This window comes from Scyliorhinus torazame, chromosome 16 (assembly GCF_047496885.1).
Source record: "Scyliorhinus torazame isolate Kashiwa2021f chromosome 16, sScyTor2.1, whole genome shotgun sequence".
NCBI lineage: Eukaryota > Metazoa > Chordata > Chondrichthyes > Carcharhiniformes > Scyliorhinidae > Scyliorhinus > Scyliorhinus torazame.
This window is the reverse complement of record NC_092722.1, coordinates 193,133,492-193,152,882: the sequence shown is the minus strand read 5'-3', so window position 1 is coordinate 193,152,882 and position 19,391 is coordinate 193,133,492. Positions and strand designations below refer to the sequence as shown.

Here is a 19,391-nt window from a genome sequence, read left to right as displayed (position 1 = left end):
CTGGGAGTGGGTTATACAGAGTGATGTGTGTCTGCGAGTGGGTTATACAGAGTGATGTGTGTCTGGGAGTGGGTTATACAGAGTGATGTGTGTCTGGGAGTGGGTTATACAGAGTGGTGTGTGTCTGGGGGTGGGTTATACAGAGTGATGTGTGTCTGAGAGTGGGTTATACAGAGTGATGTGTGTCTGGGAGTGGGTTATACAGAGTGATGTGTGTCTGGGAGTGGGTTATACAGAGTGACGTGTGTCTGGGAGTGGGTTGTTCAGAGTGATGTGTGTCTGGGAGTGGGTTATACAGAGTGATGTGTGTCTGGGAGTAGGTTATACAGAGTGATGTGTGTCTGGGAGTGGGTTATACACAGTGATGTGTGTCTGGGAGTGGGTTATACAGAGTGATGTGTGTCTGGGAGTGGGTTATACAGAGTGATGTGTGTCTGGGAGTGGGTTATACAGAGTGATGTGTGTCAGGGAATGGGTTATACAGAGTGATGTGTGTCTGGGAGTGGGTTATACAGAGTGATGTGTGTCTGGGAGTGGGTTATACAGAGTGATGTGTGTCTGGGAGTGGGTTATACAGAGTGATGTGTGTCTGGGAGTGGGTTATACAGAGTGATGTGTGCCTGGGAGTGGGTTATACAGAGTGATGTGTGCCTGGGAGTGGGTTATACAGAGTGATGTGTGCCTGGGAGTGGGTTATACAGAGTGATGTGTGCCTGGGAGTGGGTTATACAGAGTGATGTGTGTCTGGGAGTGGGTTATACAGAGTGATGTGTGTCTGGGAGTGGGTTATACAGAGTGATGTGTGTCTGGGAGTGGGTTATACAGAGTGATGTGTGTCTGGGAGTGGGTTATACAGAGTGATGTGTGTCTGGGAGTGGGTTATACAGAGTGATGTGTGTCTGAGAGTGGGTTATACAGAGTGATGTGAGTCTGGGAGTGGGTTATACAGAGTGATGTGTGTCTGGGAGTGGGTTATACAGAGTGATGTGTGTCTGGGAGTGGGTTATACAGAGTGATGTGTGCCTGGGAGTGGGTTATACAGAGTGATGTGTGTCTGGGAGTGGGTTGTACAGAGTGATGTGTGCCTGGGAGTGGGTTATAAAGAGTGATGTGTGTCTGGGAGTGGGTTATACAGAGTGATGTGTGTCTGGGAGTGGGTTATACAGAGTGATGTGTGCCTGGGAGTGGGTTATACAGAGTGATGTGTGTCTGGGAGTGGGTTATACAGAGTGATGTGTGCCTGGGAGTGGGTTATACAGAGTGATGTGTGTCTGGGAGTGGGTTATACAGAGTGATGTGTGTCTGGGCGTGGGTTATACAGAGTGATGTGTGTCTGAGAGTGGGTTATACAGAGTGATGTGTGCCTGGGAGTGGGTTATACAGAGTGATGTGTGCCCGGGAGAGTTATACAGAGTGATGTGTGTCTGGGAGTGGGTTATACAGATTGATGTGTGTCTGTGAGTGGGTTATACAGAGTGATGTGTGCCTGGGAGTGGGTTATACAGAGTGATGTGTGTCTGGGAGAGTTATACAGAGTGATGTGTGTCTGGGAGTGGGTTATACAGAGTGATGTGTGCCTGGGAGTGGGTTATACAGAGTGATGTGTGTCTGGGAGAGTTATACAGAGTGATGTGTGTCTGGGAGTGGGTTATACAGAGTGATGTGTGTCTGTGAGTGGGTTATACAGAGTGATGTGTGTCTGGGAGTGGGTTATACAGAGTGATGTGTGCCTGGGAGTGGGTTATACAGAGTGATGTGTGTCTGAGAGGGTTATACAGAGTGATGTGTGTCTGGGAGTGGGTTATACAGAGTGATGTGTGTCTGGGAGTGGGTTATACAGAGTGATGTGTGTCTGGGAGTGGGTTATACAGAGTGATGTGTGTCTGGGAGTGGGTTATACAGAGTGATGTGTGTCTGGGAGTGGGTTATACAGAGTGATGTGTGTCTGTGAGTGGGTTATACAGAGTGATGTGTGCCTGGGAGTGGGTTATACAGAGTGATGTGTGTCTGGGAGAGTTATACAGAGTGATGTGTGTCTGGGAGTGGGTTATACAGAGTGATGTATTATTATTAAGGGTGACACGGAATCTGTCTAATTCTGGTTTCTTCAGTGGAAAGTGATTTTTTTTTTCAGATCACGGAGAATCTCGCACGGTGCCGACCAGTCGCTGATGCATTTGATTCCGTTGAAACAATCACTTGCTCTTACCTTCTGGACTCTTTGGTAAGAAAGAGCAGCAGGATAGGGAGGTGGGGGTAGGATAGGGAGGAGGGGGCAGGATAGGGAGGTGGGGGCAGGATAGGGAGAAGGAGGCAGGATAGGGAGGTGGGGGTAGGATAGGGAGGAGGGGGCAGGATAGGGAGGTGGGGGCAGAATAGGGAGGAGGGGGCAGGATAGGGAGGTGGGTGCAGGATAGGGAGGAGCAGAATAGGGAGGTGGGGGCAGGATAGGGAGGAGGGGGCAGGATAGGGAGGAGGGGGCAGGATAGGGAGGAGGGGGTAGGATAGGGAGGTGGGGGCAGGATAGGGAGGTGGGGGCAGGATAGGGAGGAGGGGGCAGGATAGGGAGATGGGGGCAGGATAGGGAGGAGGGGGCAGGATAGGGAGGAGGGGGCAGGATAGGGAGGAGGGGGCAGGATAGGGAGGAGGGGGCAGGATAGGGAGGAGGGGGCAGGATAGGGAGGAGGGGGCAGGACAGGGAGGTGGGGGCAGGATAGGGAGGAGGGGACTGGATAGGGAGGAGCAGGATAGGGAGGAGGGGGCAGGATAGGGAGGAGGGGGCAGGATAGGGAGGAGGGGGCAGGATAGGGAGGAGCAGGATAGGGAGGATGGGGCAGGATAGGGAGAAGGAGGCAGGATAGGGAGGAGGGGAAGGATAGGGCAGGATAGGGAGGAGGGGGCAGGATAGGAAGGAGGAGGGGGCAGGATAGGGAGAAGGAGGCAGGATAGGGAGGAGGGGAAGGATAGGGCAGGATAGGGAGGAGGGGGCAGGATAGGGAGGAGGAGGGGGCAGGATAGGGAGGAGCAGGATAGGGAGAAGGAGGCAGGATAGGGAGGAGGGGAAGGATAGGGCAGGATAGGGAGGTGGGGGCAGGATAGGGAGGAGGGGGCAGGATAGGGAGGAGGGGAAGGATAGGGCAGGATAGGGAGGAGGGGGCAGGATAGGGAGGAGGGGGCAGGATAGGGAGGAGGGGGCAGAATAGGGAGGAGCAGGATAGAGAGGGGGGGCAGGATAGGGAGAAGGAGGCAGGATAGGGAGGAGGGGAAGGATAGGGAGGAGGGGGCAGGATAGGGAGGAGGGGGCAGAATAGGGAGGAGGGGACTGGGTAGGGAAGAGGGGGTTGGTTAGGGAGGAGTGGGCAGGTTGAAGAGGAGGGGGCAGGTTGGGGAGGAGGGCAGGTTAAGGAGGAAGGGGCCAGATAGTGAGGAGGGGGCTGTATTAGGGGAGGGACCTGCCCCGAGACTGTTGCAGCAGTTGGCACTTGACTTATTCTGGTCACTTACTGGTGCCCTTAGATCAAGTACATCACAACCTGGATGTGGACTAAAATCTATAACACGGGAGCACCATGTTTTGTACCTTGTGATTGAAGCTCCAGTAAAATATAATTGATGTATAACAATGTTCGCCTGTCTCTGACAGAACGCTTTCTGGTTTAGCCTGGGATGGAGCACTATATTCTTGATTCCGAGCATCATATTTGCAGTGAAGCTGGCCAAATTTTATCGACGCATGAAAACTTCAGATCTGTATGAGTAAGTAAAGATGTAGCAGTGCTTAAAAAGATACACTTTGCATTAATTCAAACCCTCTCCCTCTGTCCTCATGACCCTTACAGTCAATGAAATACTTTGGAAGCACAATCACTATTATAATACGAACATAAGAAATAGGATCAGGAGGAGGTCATTCAGCCCCTCTGCTCCACGATAAAATCATGGCTGCCCCTCTGTTTTCCCATCCTTGCTGCCCTTCGAGTCCAAAGCCTGGATATTCTCACCGATTAACACGACCCTCTGGGGTAAAAAAAATCCAAAGGTTCACAAGCCTCTGGGTGAAGAAATTTATCTTCATCTCCCAATTCCAGGGAGGTTGGTATGAAAGTTGGGCCAGGAGTAAACCTAGGGCAACAGGTTGATAGAGCAACGTGTCCCATGTCTGGGCAATCTTGCCAGAGGTGGGTAAATATTGGAAGGATCTATCTGCCCGACAGGTAGCCAACAATGACCAATGAGTAGGTTAGTGAGGATGGGAAGGACTCCATGGTGATCTCCCCAGCATCAGAGTGACCTCCTGCTGAATGCCAAGGCCCAAGCTCCATGCGGCAGTCTCAGTGGTAGGACAGGTGACCATAGGATCTGATTATTCGTGCTCTATTTTAGTGGGCATGGAAACGCCGCTTCCTGTGGCTCAAACAGTTCCTCCAGAGGAATTTCTCACGGGCTTTGTCCCTTCTCAGTCCCGAATTTTATGAATGTCTCTGAGGGCTTGCCTCGCTGGCTGAGCGACACACATTAATTCGATGGGGCTCTTGGAAGAGACCAATTAAGAGGCTGCCTCCAGGAAGATGACTCAGGCAGGCAGAGCCCAAAGACCCTCAGGAACGTGACCCATATTTATCCCCATTGGAAAATCGTTTTCAAAGACAGTAAGATTGTGCTCTCTGAGTCTTAATGATGTTGAGATGCTGCCGTTGGACTGGGGTAGGCACAGTAAAAAGTCTTACAATACCAGGTTAAAGTCCAACAGGTTTACTTTGAATCACTAGCTTTCGGAGTGCAGCTCCTTCCTCAGGTGAGTAAGAGGTATGTTCCACAAACAGATAGTTTTTGTCAGTGCTGATTTGACATGGTCTTCCACTTCTCAAGGGCCAGGAGATAGGTTCCAAATCTACCTCAACCAAGGCCAGCAATCGGACCCACACTTGCTGTTATTCTGAATCTCATGCTAGTCATCTGAGCTAACCGTACCCCAACATTATACAGAATAGTGCAAAGTTAAATCTAACCTTTCAGCAAAATAGCTTGAAACACAATTAGAATCGACCCGACCCAACCTGTCTCCTTGAAATGATGATTTCCTTGCCTGCTGGCCAGTAACTGTATTTCTGTGTGCGTATACAATACCTGTATTTCTGTGTGCGTATACAATACCTGTATTTCTGTGTGCGTATACAATACCTGTATTTCTGTGTGCGTATACAATACCTGTATTTCTGTGTGCGTATACAATAGCTGTATTTCTGTGTGCGTATACAATAGCTGTATTTCTGTGTGCGTATACAATAGCTGTATTTCTGTGTGCGTATACAATAGCTGTATTTCTGTGTGCGTATACAATACCTGTATTTCTGTGTGCGTATACAATAGCTGTATTTCTGTGTGCGTATACAATACCTGTATTTCTGTGTGCGTATACAATACCTGTATTTCTGTGTGCGTATACAATACCTGTATTTCTGTGTGCGTATACAATACCTGTATTTCTGTGTGCGTATACAATACCTGTATTTCTGTGTGCATATACAATATCTGTATTTCTGTGTGCGTATACAATATCTGTATTTGTGTGCGTATACAATATCTGTATTTGTGTGCGTATACAATAACTGTATTTCTGTGTGCGTATACAATAACTGTATTTCTGTGTGCGTATACAATAACTGTATTTCTGTGTGCGTATACAATATCTGTATTTTTGTGTGCGTATACAATAGCTGTATTTCTGTGTGCGTATACAATAGCTGTATTTCTGTGTGCGTATACAATACCTGTATTTCTGTGCGCGTATACAATATCTGTATTTCTGTGCGCGTATACAATATCTGTATTTCTGTGCGCGTATACAATAGCTGTATTTCTGTGCGCGTATACAATACCTGTATTTCTGTGCGCGTATACAATACCTGTATTTCTGTGCGCGTATACAATACCTGTATTTCTGTGCGCGTATACAATAGCTGTATTTCTGTGCGCGTATACAATACCTGTATTTCTGTGTGCGTATACAATACCTGTATTTCTGTGTGCGTATACAATAGCTGTATTTCTGTGTGCGTATACAATAGCTGTATTTCTGTGTGCGTATACAATATCTGTATTTCTGTGTGCGTATACAATAGCTGTATTTCTGTGTGCGTATACAATATCTGTATTTCTGTGTGCGTATACAATAGCTGTATTTCTGTGTGCGTATACAATAGCTGTATTTCTGTGTGCGTATACAATAGCTGTATTTCTGTGTGCGTATACAATAGCTGTATTTCTGTGTGCGTATACAATACCTGTATTTCTGTGTGCGTATACAATACCTGTATTTCTGTGTGCGTATACAATAGCTGTATTTCTGTGTGCGTATACAATACCTGTATTTCTGTGTGCGTATACAATACCTGTATTTCTGTGTGCGTATACAATACCTGTATTTCTGTGTGCGTATACAATAGCTGTATTTCTGTGTGCGTATACAATAGCTGTATTTCTGTGTGCGTATACAATAGCTGTATTTCTGTGTGCGTATACAATAGCTGTATTTCTGTGTGCGTATACAATAGCTGTATTTCTGTGTGCGTATACAATAGCTGTATTTCTGTGTGCGTATACAATAGCTGTATTTCTGTGTGCGTATACAATAGCTGTATTTCTGTGTGCGTATACAATAGCTGTATTTCTGTGTGTGTATACAACACTCACTCATCTTTTCCTTTTTCTTTCAGTAACGGTGACTCTCAGTTTGAGATGTAAGTACTACGGATCATTGACTGAAGTTACTGCCCCCCCCCCCCTCCCCGATTGCTGTCGGACATTTTGTGAGGACCCCATGTATCTTTGTAATGGGTGGAAATTGAGGCACATCAAAGGGACAGGAGGAGGGCATCCAGCCCTGCGAGGCCTGTCCTACATTCAGTCAGACCATGGCTGATCTGGCTATTTGCCAACCCCTGCTCCATACTCCTTAATACAGTGTTCTTCAAACTTTTTTTCCGGGTACCCATTTTTACCAACCGGCCGACCTTCACGACCCACGCCGGCCGCCCTTCGGGACCCAACCCGGCCGACCTTTGCGACCCACGCCGGCCGACCTTTGCGACCCACGCCGGCCGACCTTCGCGACCCACGCCGGCCGACCTTTGCGACCCACGCCGGCCGACCTTCGCGACCCACACCGGCTGACCTTCGCGACCCACCATTTTCTCTTACCTTGTTTGCTGCTGACAAAAATTGGAGGAAATGGTTTGGGGTCCCTTTGGCCCTCGTACTCGCTCCTCCAATGGAACCTGTTGGATGGAGGTGAAACCTTCCGGTGTCGGAAAGTATGGAGTCTCCGTCTGTCCAAAGTTCTGCATTATTTTCCTGTAAAGTTTTATCAAATAAAAACCCTCCGAACTTGCAAAAAAAATAAAAATGAAACGAATAAAATAAATGAATAAACTCCCCCCCGAACTTGTAAAACAAAAAGTGACCGTTTTTAAAAAAGCAGCCGCACTGCACAAGCGCGGCGATGATCTGGCACGCATGCGCAGCGCGGTCACATTTAAAAAAACATTTTCGCGGTCATTTTGAAGGCCGCTTGCCGCCGGTGTTATTCACAGCCCGCTGCTGCGCACAGATTTGTGCGATCGGGAGCGCCGCGACGGACGGCTCCGCGACCCTCCCGACACCCACCCGCGGGTCGCGCCCCCGAGTTTGACAATGCCTGCCTTAATACCATTACACCAAAAGAAATCTGCCGCTCTTAGTCTAGAAAACTCTAATTGACCCCCAGCCGTTGCCAGAAAGAAGGTTCCAGATTTCCATTATACTTTGTGTGAAGAAGTACTTCATGGTTTCACTTCTGAGTGGCCTCATTGTAAGTTTAAAGTGATGTACCCTCATTCTTGACCCTGTGCCCCCCCAACCACCACCACCACCGCACTTTGCTTCTGAGGTAGGGGAAAGAGACTGGACTGTCAGAATAACTGGGTGATATTCTGCGGAGGCCCAGCAGAGTATCCCAGACCATCCCGTGCGGACAGAGGGAGCTCGTCGATTCTTTGCAGATGGTTCTTCTAAGTGGCTAAGTTTTAATTCAACGGGATCTGGGCCTTACTCAGCCCAACACAGCGAGCCAGTGGCAGTGGCCCTCCCCATCCCCACTCCAGCAGCACCAACTGAATGGGTTTTACCGACAATCTGACAGCTTCACTTTTTCTTTTTTCTTGGAATGTCACGATGAAATCTGAACTCGCTTTCGACATGTAGATCTGCTCTACTGAGAGGTTGCTGACTTTCCACTTGTGTATTTAGGCCGAAGGGAAGGAGAGAGGCAATATAGACTTAATGGCACAATTTGGGCAGCACGGTAGCACAGTGGTAGCACTGTGGTTTCACAGCGCCAGGGTCCCAGGTTCGATTCCCCGCTGGGTCACTGTCTGTGCGGAGCCTGCACGTTCTCCCCGTGTGTGCGTGGGTTTCCTCCGGGTGCTCCGGTTTCCTCCCACAGTCCAAAGACGTGCAGGTGGATTGGCCATGCTAAATTTCCCATTAGTGTCCAAAAATGTTAGGAGGGGTTATTGGGTTACGGGGATAGGGTGGAAGTGAGGGCTTAAGTGGGTCGGTGCAGACTCGATGGGCCAAATGGCCTCCTTCTGCACTATGTTCTATGTTCTAAACAGTGTTCAGGGACCTGGGGGTGTAGGTGCATTGATCTTCGAAGGTGCCAGGACAAACTGAGGAGGGCTTTAGCAATAGAGGCACTGAGTACAAAACCAGGGAAGTTACACTCAATCTCGCCTGCTGCGGTCACCACACTTTAGTAAGGGTGGGAGCAGGTGCAGAGGGAGACCCAGAATGGTTCCAGTGATTTAATAATAATAATCTTTTATTGTCACAAGTATGAAGTTACTGTGAAAAGCCCGTAGTCGCCATGTTCCGGCGCCTGTTCGGGTAAGCTGATACGGGAATTGAACCCGCGCTGCTGGCCTAGTTCTGCATTACAAACCGGCTGTCTAGCCCACTGAGCTAAACTAATATGGATTTTGGGGCGTGGGGGGGGTTAATCACAAGGTTAAATTGCAGAATCCAGGGTAGTTCTTGAAGGAAAGGGGATTGAGGGGGATTTGTTCGAGGTGTACAAGAGTATGACAGATTTAGGTGAGATAGACGAGGAAACTCTCTTACTATTGGCAGATGGTACAAGATTAGAGGACACAGATTTAAGATTTGGGGCAAGAGATGAAGGTGTGAATGTGGGGAAGAATCTTTTCACACCTAGTGAGGTAGCAGAAACACTCAACAATTCCACAAGGTAATTGGATGGACATCTGAAGGAAATAACGCTGGAGGGCAATGGGGATCGAGTGAGGGAGTGGGCCTGACTGGGTTACTCTGCAGGGAGCCACCATATACTCAATGGGCTGAATGGCCTCCTGTGCTGTAGCTATGACTGATAGCCACAAAATTGTTTATCACGTGAAGACGATGCTCTCTGAGCAGGAAAGGTGAGAACAGAGAGAGAAAAGTAAGTAATGTTATTTCTGCTTTGATTTAGGAATCCCCTGCAGCAATAATTCAGATTCCCTGAAGCCAGAAATTGGGATTTTATCAAGATACTGAAAATTGCAGCTCCCGCTGACTGCCCCGTGAGGGTAAAAATGAATGAACCAGTGATGTTAGAGGAGCTTCCTCGAGTTCAGAATTACCAAAGTGCAGTGAGTTGGAATGACAGTGAATGTAGTTGGAATGACAGTGTATGTAGTTGGAATGACAGTGTATGTAGTTGGAATGACAGTGTATGTAATTGGAACAAAGTTTTGTGCAAACTAGTGACATGGTTTGTTGCTGCGCCCATCTTTCTCGGAGCTCCATGTTGGAATCCGTTCAATCAGCCTGCTGCCGTGCCAAAACATCTCTTCCTAACATCACAACCGATGTAACTGTAACAATCCCTCCATGTCCTTCTCAACCTGTCTTCACTGTTTGCTCAGCATTCTTTTGTATTCTTGCACGGATATGGACATGGATAGGGAGGGAGTTCCAGGATTTTGACCCAGCGACAATGAAGGAACAGTGATTTATTTCCAAGTCAGGGTGGTGCGTGACGTTTTTTAAAACAAAGTTTTAAAAATAATCTTTACTGTCACAAGTAGGCTTACATTAACACTGCAAAGAAGTTACTGTGAAAATCCCCTACTCGCCACATTCCGGCGCCTGTTCGGGTACACTGAGGGAGAATTCAGAATGTCCACATTACCTAACAGCACGTCTTTCGGGACTTGTGGGAGGAAACCGGAGCGCCCGGAGGAAACCCACGCAGACACGGGGAGAACGTGCAGACTCCACACCGACAGTGACCCAAGCCGGGAATCGAAGCTGGGACCCTGGAGCTGTGAAGCAACAGTGCTAACCACTCTGCCCCTGGTGAACCTCCAGATGGTGGTGTTCCCACGTGTCTGTTGCCCTTGTCCGTCTAAGTGGCAGAGGTTATGGTTTGGAAGGTCCTGTTGAAGGAGCCAGGGTGAGTTGCTAGTGCTGGATGAACAGAAATGTTCTCCAATCCAACACTAAGAAATATCAAAGCCATCGTCTTCATTCCCCAAACTGTTCACAACCTTGGTGTCCTACACCTCGAGGTGAATTTCCAAACCCATGTCTTTTCCTATCACCAAATCTTTTTTTAAAAAAAAGTTTAGAGTACCCAATTCATTTTTTCCAATTTAGCGTGGCCAATCCGCCTACCCTGCACATCTTTGATATGTGGGGGTGAAACCCATGCAAACACGGGGAGAATGTGCAAACTCCACACGGACAGTGACCCAGAGCTGGGATCGAACCTGGGACCTTGGCGCCGTGAGGCAGCAGTGCTAACCACTGTGCCACCGTGCTGCCCCTTCCTATCACCAAATCTGACCACTCGCATCTCTGGAGTATCCGCCATTTCCAGACCTGCCTATTTGAAAGCTGTCCGAGCCGAACTACCATCTCCCACTTTCCCTGGATTTGAGCTGATTTAAACCTTTACTCACAATAATAACTCACATTATTGGGTGGCATTGTCCATGTCCCACCTCTCCCGGAACCCAACAGAGTAAACAAGATTTTGAACAAGCCTTTGACCACCTGCCTTCATAAATATCTATTCTTTCACTCAAAGCCAATTTTCTTTTTGATCATGCGCCTGTGAATTGGGCATAGTGTATTTAACATAATACAAACCACTTATGTTAACTCTGTTAAGCAATAAGTCTAGTGCCAATGACATTAAATAAAATTGTAAATAAATAAAGAAGCGCGGTTGTGTTACTATATCTGACTATTTTCTTTCTTCTTAGAGAAAATGAACTTCTTTTGTTTTATCAAAGAAGCACTGGGGACTTCCATTTATTAACTGTAAATAATTATGTACAGGGATGTTTCAGAAACATCTGATTCTAGAGACAGGTGATCTGATATTGCTGATGATGTATGTTAGCTCATTCCCCAATTCCAACTTTAAGCTCCCACAGGGCAGGATTGGGAAGAAGCCCAGGAATCCTCTGAGGAGGTCACACTGTCACATGACTTTGGCCCACCCTCCGCCAGTGCAGATACACACACACACCCCAGTGAGGCCTGTAAAGGAGTCAGATCATCATATGGTGAGGTTCACATCAGAAGCGAGCAGGGGCTACTGGCAGGGATGACAGTGGATTTTATTTGGTTTAATTTATTGTCACATGTACCGAAGTACAGTGAAAAGTATTTTTCTGCGGCCAAGGAACGTACACAGTATGCACACAGTAGACGCAAGAATAATCAAAAGGGAACATTGACAAATGGTACATTGACAAACAGTGATTGGTTACAGTGCGGAACAAGGAGCCAAACAAAGCAAATACATGAGCAAGAGCAGCATAGGGCGTCGTGAATAGTGTTCTTACAGGGAACAGATCAGTCCGAGGGGGAGTCGTTGAGGAGTCTTGTAGCTGTGGGGAAGAAGCTGTTCCTATGTCTGGATGTGCGGGTCTTCAGCCTTCTGTACCTTCTGCCTGATGGAAGGGTCTGGAAGAAGGCAATGCCTGGGTGGGAGGGGTCTTTGATAATGCTGTCTGCCTTCCTGAGGCAGCGGGAGGTGTATACAGAATCAATGTGGGGGTGGCAGCTTGTGTGATGCGTTGGGCTGAGTTCACCACACTCTGCAGTTTCTTGCGATCTTGCACTGAGCAGTTGCCATACCAGGCTGTGATGCAGCCGGATAGGATGCTCTCTATCGCACATCTGCAGAAGTTTGTGAGAGTCGATGCAGACATGCCAAATTTCTTCAGCTTCCGTAGGAAGTAGAGACGTTGTTGGGCTTTCTTGACTGTTGCACCAACGTGAGTGGACCAGGACAGACTGTTGGTGATGGTGACCCCCAGGAACTTAAAGCTATCGACTTCGGAGCCATTGATGCAGACGGGAGTGTGTGTCGTGCTGCGCTTCCTGAAGTCGATGATCAGTTCCTTGGTCTTTCCAACATTTAGAGAGAGGTTGTTTTCGGTACACCATGCAACCAAGTGATTTATCTCCCACCTATAGTCCAATTCGTCGTTGTTTGAGATACGGCCCACCAATTGTATCATCCGCAAACTTATAGATTGAGTTGGAGTTAAATCTTGTCACACAGTCATGGGTGTGTAGAGAGTACAGTAGAGGATGGAGCACACATCCTTGTGGGGCCCCGGTGTTGAGGGCTGTTGTGGAGGAGGTGCTGTTGCCAATCCTGACAGATTGCGGTCTGTTGGTGAGGAAGTCGAGGATCCAGCTGCACAGGGATGGGTCAAGTTCACAGTCCTCGACACACTTACTGATGAAGTCTGTGACGGTGGTTGCGTACTCGTCCAGGTTAGCTGCCGCGGCCGTGAATATGGACCAGTCCACAGTCTCCAGGCAGTCGCGGAGGATGTCCTCAGATTCCTCGGACCAGCACTGCACGGTTTTCTTGACTGGCTCAGCACGCTGCAGTTGCTGTTTGTAAACCGGAAGTAGGAATACCGACTTGTGGTCGGATTTGCTCAAGTGAGGTCAGGGAATGGAGCGGTAAGCTCCTTTGATGCTCGTGTAGCAGTGGTCCAGGGTGTTTGCACCTCTGGTGGAGCAGGAGGTATGTTGATGGAGTTTGGGTAGGACCTTCCTGAGGTGGGCCTGGTTGAAGTCACCAACCACGATTGTCAGGGCTTCGGGGTGATTTGTTTCTTGGTTGTTGATGGTGAAGACCCTGTCAGATGATGAAGGACCCTGCAGCTTGGCGACTCAGCAGAAGCTGACTGTGGTTCTGCCAGCATTTCCAGAGACGCTCGATACCACTGGGAAGAGATTGGAGAAGTCCATCACAAACACGACGGCCATGATGTCTCAGGGTTTGCACTGACACCCATCCCCCTGAGAAGAGGTAGAGAATTGCGAAGATTCACAACACCCACCGAGTGAAGAAATGTCTCATCTCAGTCTACAATGGTCTCCCCCTTATCCTGACACTGGCAAACAGCCTCTTAGCGTCTACCCTGTCAAAATTCTTAACCATTTTATAAGTTACAATTTGATTACATCTTCTAAACTTAGAGCATAATACCCTCATCCCAGGAGGCAATTGAGTAAACCTTTGTTGCATTTCCTTCAAGGTAAGTCTATCCTTCCTTCGACACTGTAGAATCCCACTTTTCATATTATACCTTCCAAGATGCACTGGTTCACAGGACTGAGCTAGAGAAGCTGAGGGTGTTCTGGGAAGGTTACCTTTGCACTTGACACAATACCTGGAGCAGTTTTAGAAGAGGGAATGAGTATATCAGTTAAACAAACAGCAGTATCTTTTCGTGGAGCACGCCTCACATCGAGCTATCTCGGCACTTTACAAAAGATTGACACTGAGCAGATGGTGGTACATTAAGGTGCAGGAGGGCAGGGGTATGGAATGTGAGTATCTCAGACGTACTTCATGACTGGGTGCACAGAGTACATAATCCAGGGAGTTATGCTGCACCTTGTACAACACTCATTCATCCCCAACTGGAGCACTATTAAATTGCAGCACCACAGCACAGGACGGATTTGAAGAGGGTTCAGTGGAAATCCACCAGAATGGTACCAGGGATGAGAACATTCAGCTGCCTGGAGAGACTGGAGAAGCTGAATTCACTCTTCCTGGAGCAGGGAAAACCTCGAGGAGATCTGGTGGCAGTGCTCAAAACCATCCAGGTCCGCAGTGATTCTCGCAGGCCCCCACTGTGTCTCTCTCTCTGTCCCCCCCCTCTCTTCATCTCTCCCGGTCTCTCTCCGTCTCTCACCCTCTCGCCGTCTCTCTCACCCTCTGTCTCTCCGTCTCTCTCACCCTCTGTCTCTCCCCCTCTCTCTGTCTCTCCCCCTCTCTCTGTCTCTCCCCCACTCTCTGTCTCTCCCCCTCTCTCTGTCTCTCCCCCTTGTCATAATGTACACCAGTATATCATGGTGCAGACACACACTGATGGACACACAGTGGGACCAATCAACACACACAACACCGCAGCCAATCACCAGTTAGAGCACACGCACTATAAAGACAGGGGGCATCAGAGTTCCTGCTCATTCGAGCTGCAGCTAGCTAGTAGGACAGAGCTCACAGCCTGCAGCACAGACATTCACCATGTGCTGCGTGCATCGACTGGTTAGGACAAGGCATAGGTCTTTAGTTAAAGCTAGTATTGTGTTAACCCACAGTGAGAGCATGTTAAACTGTTAATGACTCAATAAAATAGTGTTGCACTATTTCAAGTGTTGGTGACCTGTATGTGTTCCACGGATCCAGAGCGCCCAACACAACATGATACCAGGAGTTGAGGGATAGTAGCTCTTCTTAGACCTACCTGCAAGTGATCTGCCTTCCGCCAGCATTCCGTCATCCTGCAACATGGACAACATCAGCCCGCCGCCGCCGCTCCGCATCGCCGGCAACCTCGGGGCCAACTGGAAGATATTCAAACAGCGCTTCCAGCTCTTCCTTGAGGCCATAGACAGGGAGGATGCCTCGGATACCAGAAAGATTGCTCTCCTCCTATCCACGGCCGGGGACCATGCCATCCACGTTTTCAATTCTCTCAGCTTTGCAGATGATGACGATAAAACAAAGTTCAAGACGGTTCTCCTCAAGTTTGACACTCACTACAGCATAGAGGTGAATGAAGGTTTTGAGTGCTACATGTTCCAACAGCGCTTGCAGGGTAAGGATGAACCTTTCCAATCCTTTCTCATGCACCTACGCATCCTTGCGCAGTCTTGCAGCTACGGGCCCACCTCCGACTCCATGATACGTGACCAGATCGTTTTTCGGTGTTCAGGTGGACCCCCTACGTCAGCAGCTCCTCAAAGTAAAGCAGCTCACCCTAGCGACCGCCATTGAGACCTGTGTCTTACACGAAAACGCCACGAGTCGGTATTCCCACATCCAAGCGGCTGAAACGGTGCGGCAAGGTCCCCATGAGGCGGAACGGGTCCAAGCGATTGAGCAACTCCAGGGCCTCAGCCTGGATGAGGGCGGCCATTTCGCGCGCTTTTCGCAGACTCCCCGCACTTGTGCGCACCGAACGAGGGGACGACGACGTCGGAGAACGTAATGCGCAGACGCGCAACACGCACGGCCGCTCCGCACATGCACGGTGGCGCAGCGAACATGCTGACGCTACGACGTGCGGCAACTGTGGCTCCGCCAATTTAAAACGGCAATGCCCTGCCAAATCTCGACAATACCTAACATGTGGCAGACTTGGCCACTATGCTGCCTTCTGCCGAGCAGCTCAGCCTGCCAACTCTTCTCGCTCCAGCCAGCCTCGCAGGACTGTCCGGGCAATTCAACCCACGGTCACCGAGTCCGATGCAGACCTCCCCCACAGCAGTGACACCGAGGACCCGAAGGCGTCTTTTCGAGTCGGTGTTGTGACAAAAAACAGGGTGTCCCCGAAGCAAAGAATCCAGCCTCTATTGGTATACAGCATCGATCCAGACGATGAGGGGTGTACCACCCTGACGGTCAACCGGTCCCAAATAAGATTCCGCCTGGACACTGGTGCCTCCGCCAATCTCATTGCGCAGTCTGACTTCCAAAGCCTTTGTGTCAAACCAGCCATCCTTCCATCAGCCTGCCAGCTATTGGATTACAATGGCAATGTCATTGCTGCTAGCGGCTCGTGCCAACTTGAAGTGACGCACAGGTCACGCAAAGCCATCCTTCCTTTAGAAATTGTGGGCTCCTCGAAAGCCTCCCTGCTTGGCGCGCAGGCATGCAAGCTGTTGAACCTAGTTCAGAGATTCACCCTCTCTCTCCTGATGACACATCTGCCTTTCAGGACACCGACTTCAGGGCGCAACTCGACACCATCATCGACCAGCACCACAAAGTCTTTGAAGGCCTGGGCACGCTCCCATATACGTACAAGATCTTATTGAAATAGAATGCCACGCCTGTGGTGCACGCACCTCGCAGGGTCTCAGCCCCCTTAAGGACTGCCTCAAGCAGCAGCTGCAGGACCTCCAGGACCAAGGAGTGATCTCCAGAATCATGGAACCAACCGACTGGGTCAGTTCCATGGTATGTGTAAAAAAGCCTTCCGGCGAATTGAGAATTTGCATTGACCCCAAGGATCTAAATCGCAATATCATGAGGGAGCACTATCCAATTCCCAAGCGTGAAGAGCTCACATGCGAGATGGCTCGCGCCAAGCTCTTCACCAAACTCAACGCCTCAAAAGGATTCTGGCGAATCTAGCTCGACAAATCCACCAGGAAACTGTGTACATTCAATACCCCCTTGGGCAGATATTGTGACAACAGGATGCCGTTTAGGATCATATCTGCTTCAGAAGTGTTCCACAGGATCATGGAACAAATGATGGAAGGCATTAAAGGTGTTCGCGTCTATGTCGACGACATAATCATTTGGTCCAGGAGCATGTCAGTCGCCTCCAGCGCGTGTTCAAACGCATACGTGAGCAGGGCCTACGCCTCAACAGGGCCAAATGCTCTTTTGGTCAGACGGAACTCAAGTTCCTCGGGTACCAAATCTCCCAGTTGGGCGTGCGGCCGGATGCGGACAAGGTGGCTGCTATCACAGCCATGAAAACGCCAGATGACAAGAAGGCGGTCCTCCGATTTCTGGGCATGGTCAACTTTTTAGGGAAGTTCATCCCTAACCTCGCCTCTCATACCAAGGCTCTCAGGAACCTGGTCAGGGAGATGACAGACTTCCAATGGCTCCCTGCCCATGAGCGCGAATGGAGAGAACTCAAAACCAAACTCACCACGGCCCCGGTCTTAGCTTTCTTTGATCGAGCGAAAGAGACCAAAATTTCGACTGATGCCAGCCAATCCGGCATTGGGGCAGTGCTCCTGCAACGCGATGAGGTCTCATCATGGGCCCCCATTGCATATGTATCACGTGCCATGACCCCCATGGAACAGCGCTACGCGCAGATAGAAAAGGAGTGCCTGGGCCTTCTGACCGGTGTGGTTAAGTTTCACGATTATGTGTACGGACTTCCTCAATTCACCGTCGACCGACCATCGCCCGCTGGTCAATATAATACAGAAAGACTTGAACGATATGACGCCTCGCCTCCAGCGTATTCTTCTCAAGCTCCGGTGATATGACTTCCAGCTGGTATACACCCCAGGCAAAGACCTCATCATTGCTGACGCTCTCTCCAGGGCAGTCAACACTCCGTGTGACCCAGCGGGATTCATCTGCCAGGTTGATGCCCATGTGGCCTTCGTGGCCTCCAATCTACCTGCCACGGATGAATGCCTCGTCCAAATTCGCCGCGAGACGGTGGCTGACCCTTTGCTACAGCGTGTCATGCGCCACCTAACAGACGGGTGGCTCAAGGGCCAATACCTTCAGTTCTATAATGTCAGAGATGATCTGGCGGTAGTAGACGGGGTTCTTCTAAAACTGGACCGCATTGTCATCCCGCATAGCATGCGCCAGCTTGTCCTGGAACAACTACACGAGGGCCACCTTGGCGTGGAAAAGTGCCGCCGATGGGCCCGAGAGGCAGTGTACTGGCCCGGCATTAATGAGGACATAGCCAACACAGTGCTCAACTGCCCCACCTGTCAGCGCTTCCAGCCGGCCCAACCAAAGAACAAAAAGAACAAAGAATGGACAGCACAGGAACAGGCCCTTCGGCCCTCCAAGCCCGTGCCGACCATGCTGCCCGACTAAACTACAATCTTCTACACTTCCTGGGTCCGTATCCCTCTATTCCCATCCTATTCATGTATTTGTCAAGATGCCCCTTAAATGTCACTATCGTCCCTGCTTCCACCACCTCCTCCGGCAGCGAGTTCCAGGCACCCACTACCCTCTGCATAAAAAACTTGCCTCGTACATCTACTCTAAACCTTGCCCCTCGCACCTTAAACCTATGCCCCCTAGTAATTGAACCCTCTACCCCGGGGAAAAGCCTCTGACTATCCACTCTGTCTATGCCCCTCATAATTTTGTATACCTCTATCAGGTCTCCCCTCAACCTCCTTCGTTCCAGTGAGAACAAACCGAGTTTATTCAACCGCTCCTCATAGCTAATGCCCTCCATACCAGGCAACATTCTGGTAAATCTCTTCTGCACCCTCTCTAAAGCCTCCACATCCTTCTGGTAGTGTGGCGACCAGAATTGAACACTATACTCCAAGTGTGGCCTAACTAAGGTTCTATACAGCTGCAACATGACTTGCCAATTCTTATACTCAATGCCCCGGCCAATGAAGGCAAGCATGCCGTATGCCTTCTTGACTACCTTCTCCACCTGTGTTACCCCTTTCAGTGACCTGTGGACCTGTACTCCTAGATCTCTTTGACTTTCAATACTCTTGAGGGTTCTACCATTCACTGTATATTCCCTACCTGCATTAGACTTTCCAAAATGCGTTATCTCACATTTGTCCGGATTAAACTCCATCTGCCATCTCTCTGCCCAAGTCTCCAAACAATCTAAATCCTGCTGTATCCTCTGACAGTCCTCATCGCTATCTGCAATTCCACCAACCTTTGTGTCGTCTGCAAACTTACTAATCAGACCAGTTACATTTTCCTCCAAATCATTTATATATACTACAAAGAGCAAAGGTCCCAGCACTGATCCCTGTGGAACACCACTGGTCACAGCCCTCCAATTAGAAAAGCATCCTTCCATTGCTCCTCTCTGCCTTCTATGACCTAGCCAGTTCTGTATCCACCTTGCCAGCTCACCCCTGATCCCGTGTGACTTCACCTTTTGTACTAGTCTACCATGAGGGACCTTGTCAAAGGCCTTACTGAAGTCCATATAGACAACATCCACTGCCCTACCTGCATCAATCATCTTTGTGACCTCCTCGAAAAACTCTATCAAGTTAGTGAGACACGACCTCCCCTTCACAAAACCATG

General features: G+C 49.3%; 1 protein-coding gene and 1 long non-coding RNA gene across 2 annotated transcripts in view; one reads left to right on the top strand and one right to left on the bottom strand.

Moving 5' to 3' along the window:
- The window catches only part of prom2 (prominin 2), a 140,324-nt gene extending 129,041 nt beyond the window's left edge, over window positions 1-11,283 (top strand). The window contains exons 21-24 of the mRNA XM_072479709.1: window positions 2,135-2,224; window positions 3,644-3,756; window positions 6,717-6,740; window positions 9,530-11,283. Of these exons, the coding sequence (XP_072335810.1) occupies window positions 2,135-2,224; window positions 3,644-3,756; window positions 6,717-6,740; window positions 9,530-9,548 (246 nt within the window). The 3' untranslated portion in view covers window positions 9,549-11,283. The remainder of the gene's footprint in view (window positions 1-2,134; window positions 2,225-3,643; window positions 3,757-6,716; window positions 6,741-9,529) is intronic.
- LOC140393349 (uncharacterized) overlaps window positions 1-19,391 on the bottom strand; it is a 174,873-nt gene that overhangs the window by 129,258 nt on the left and 26,224 nt on the right. The window lies entirely within an intron of this gene.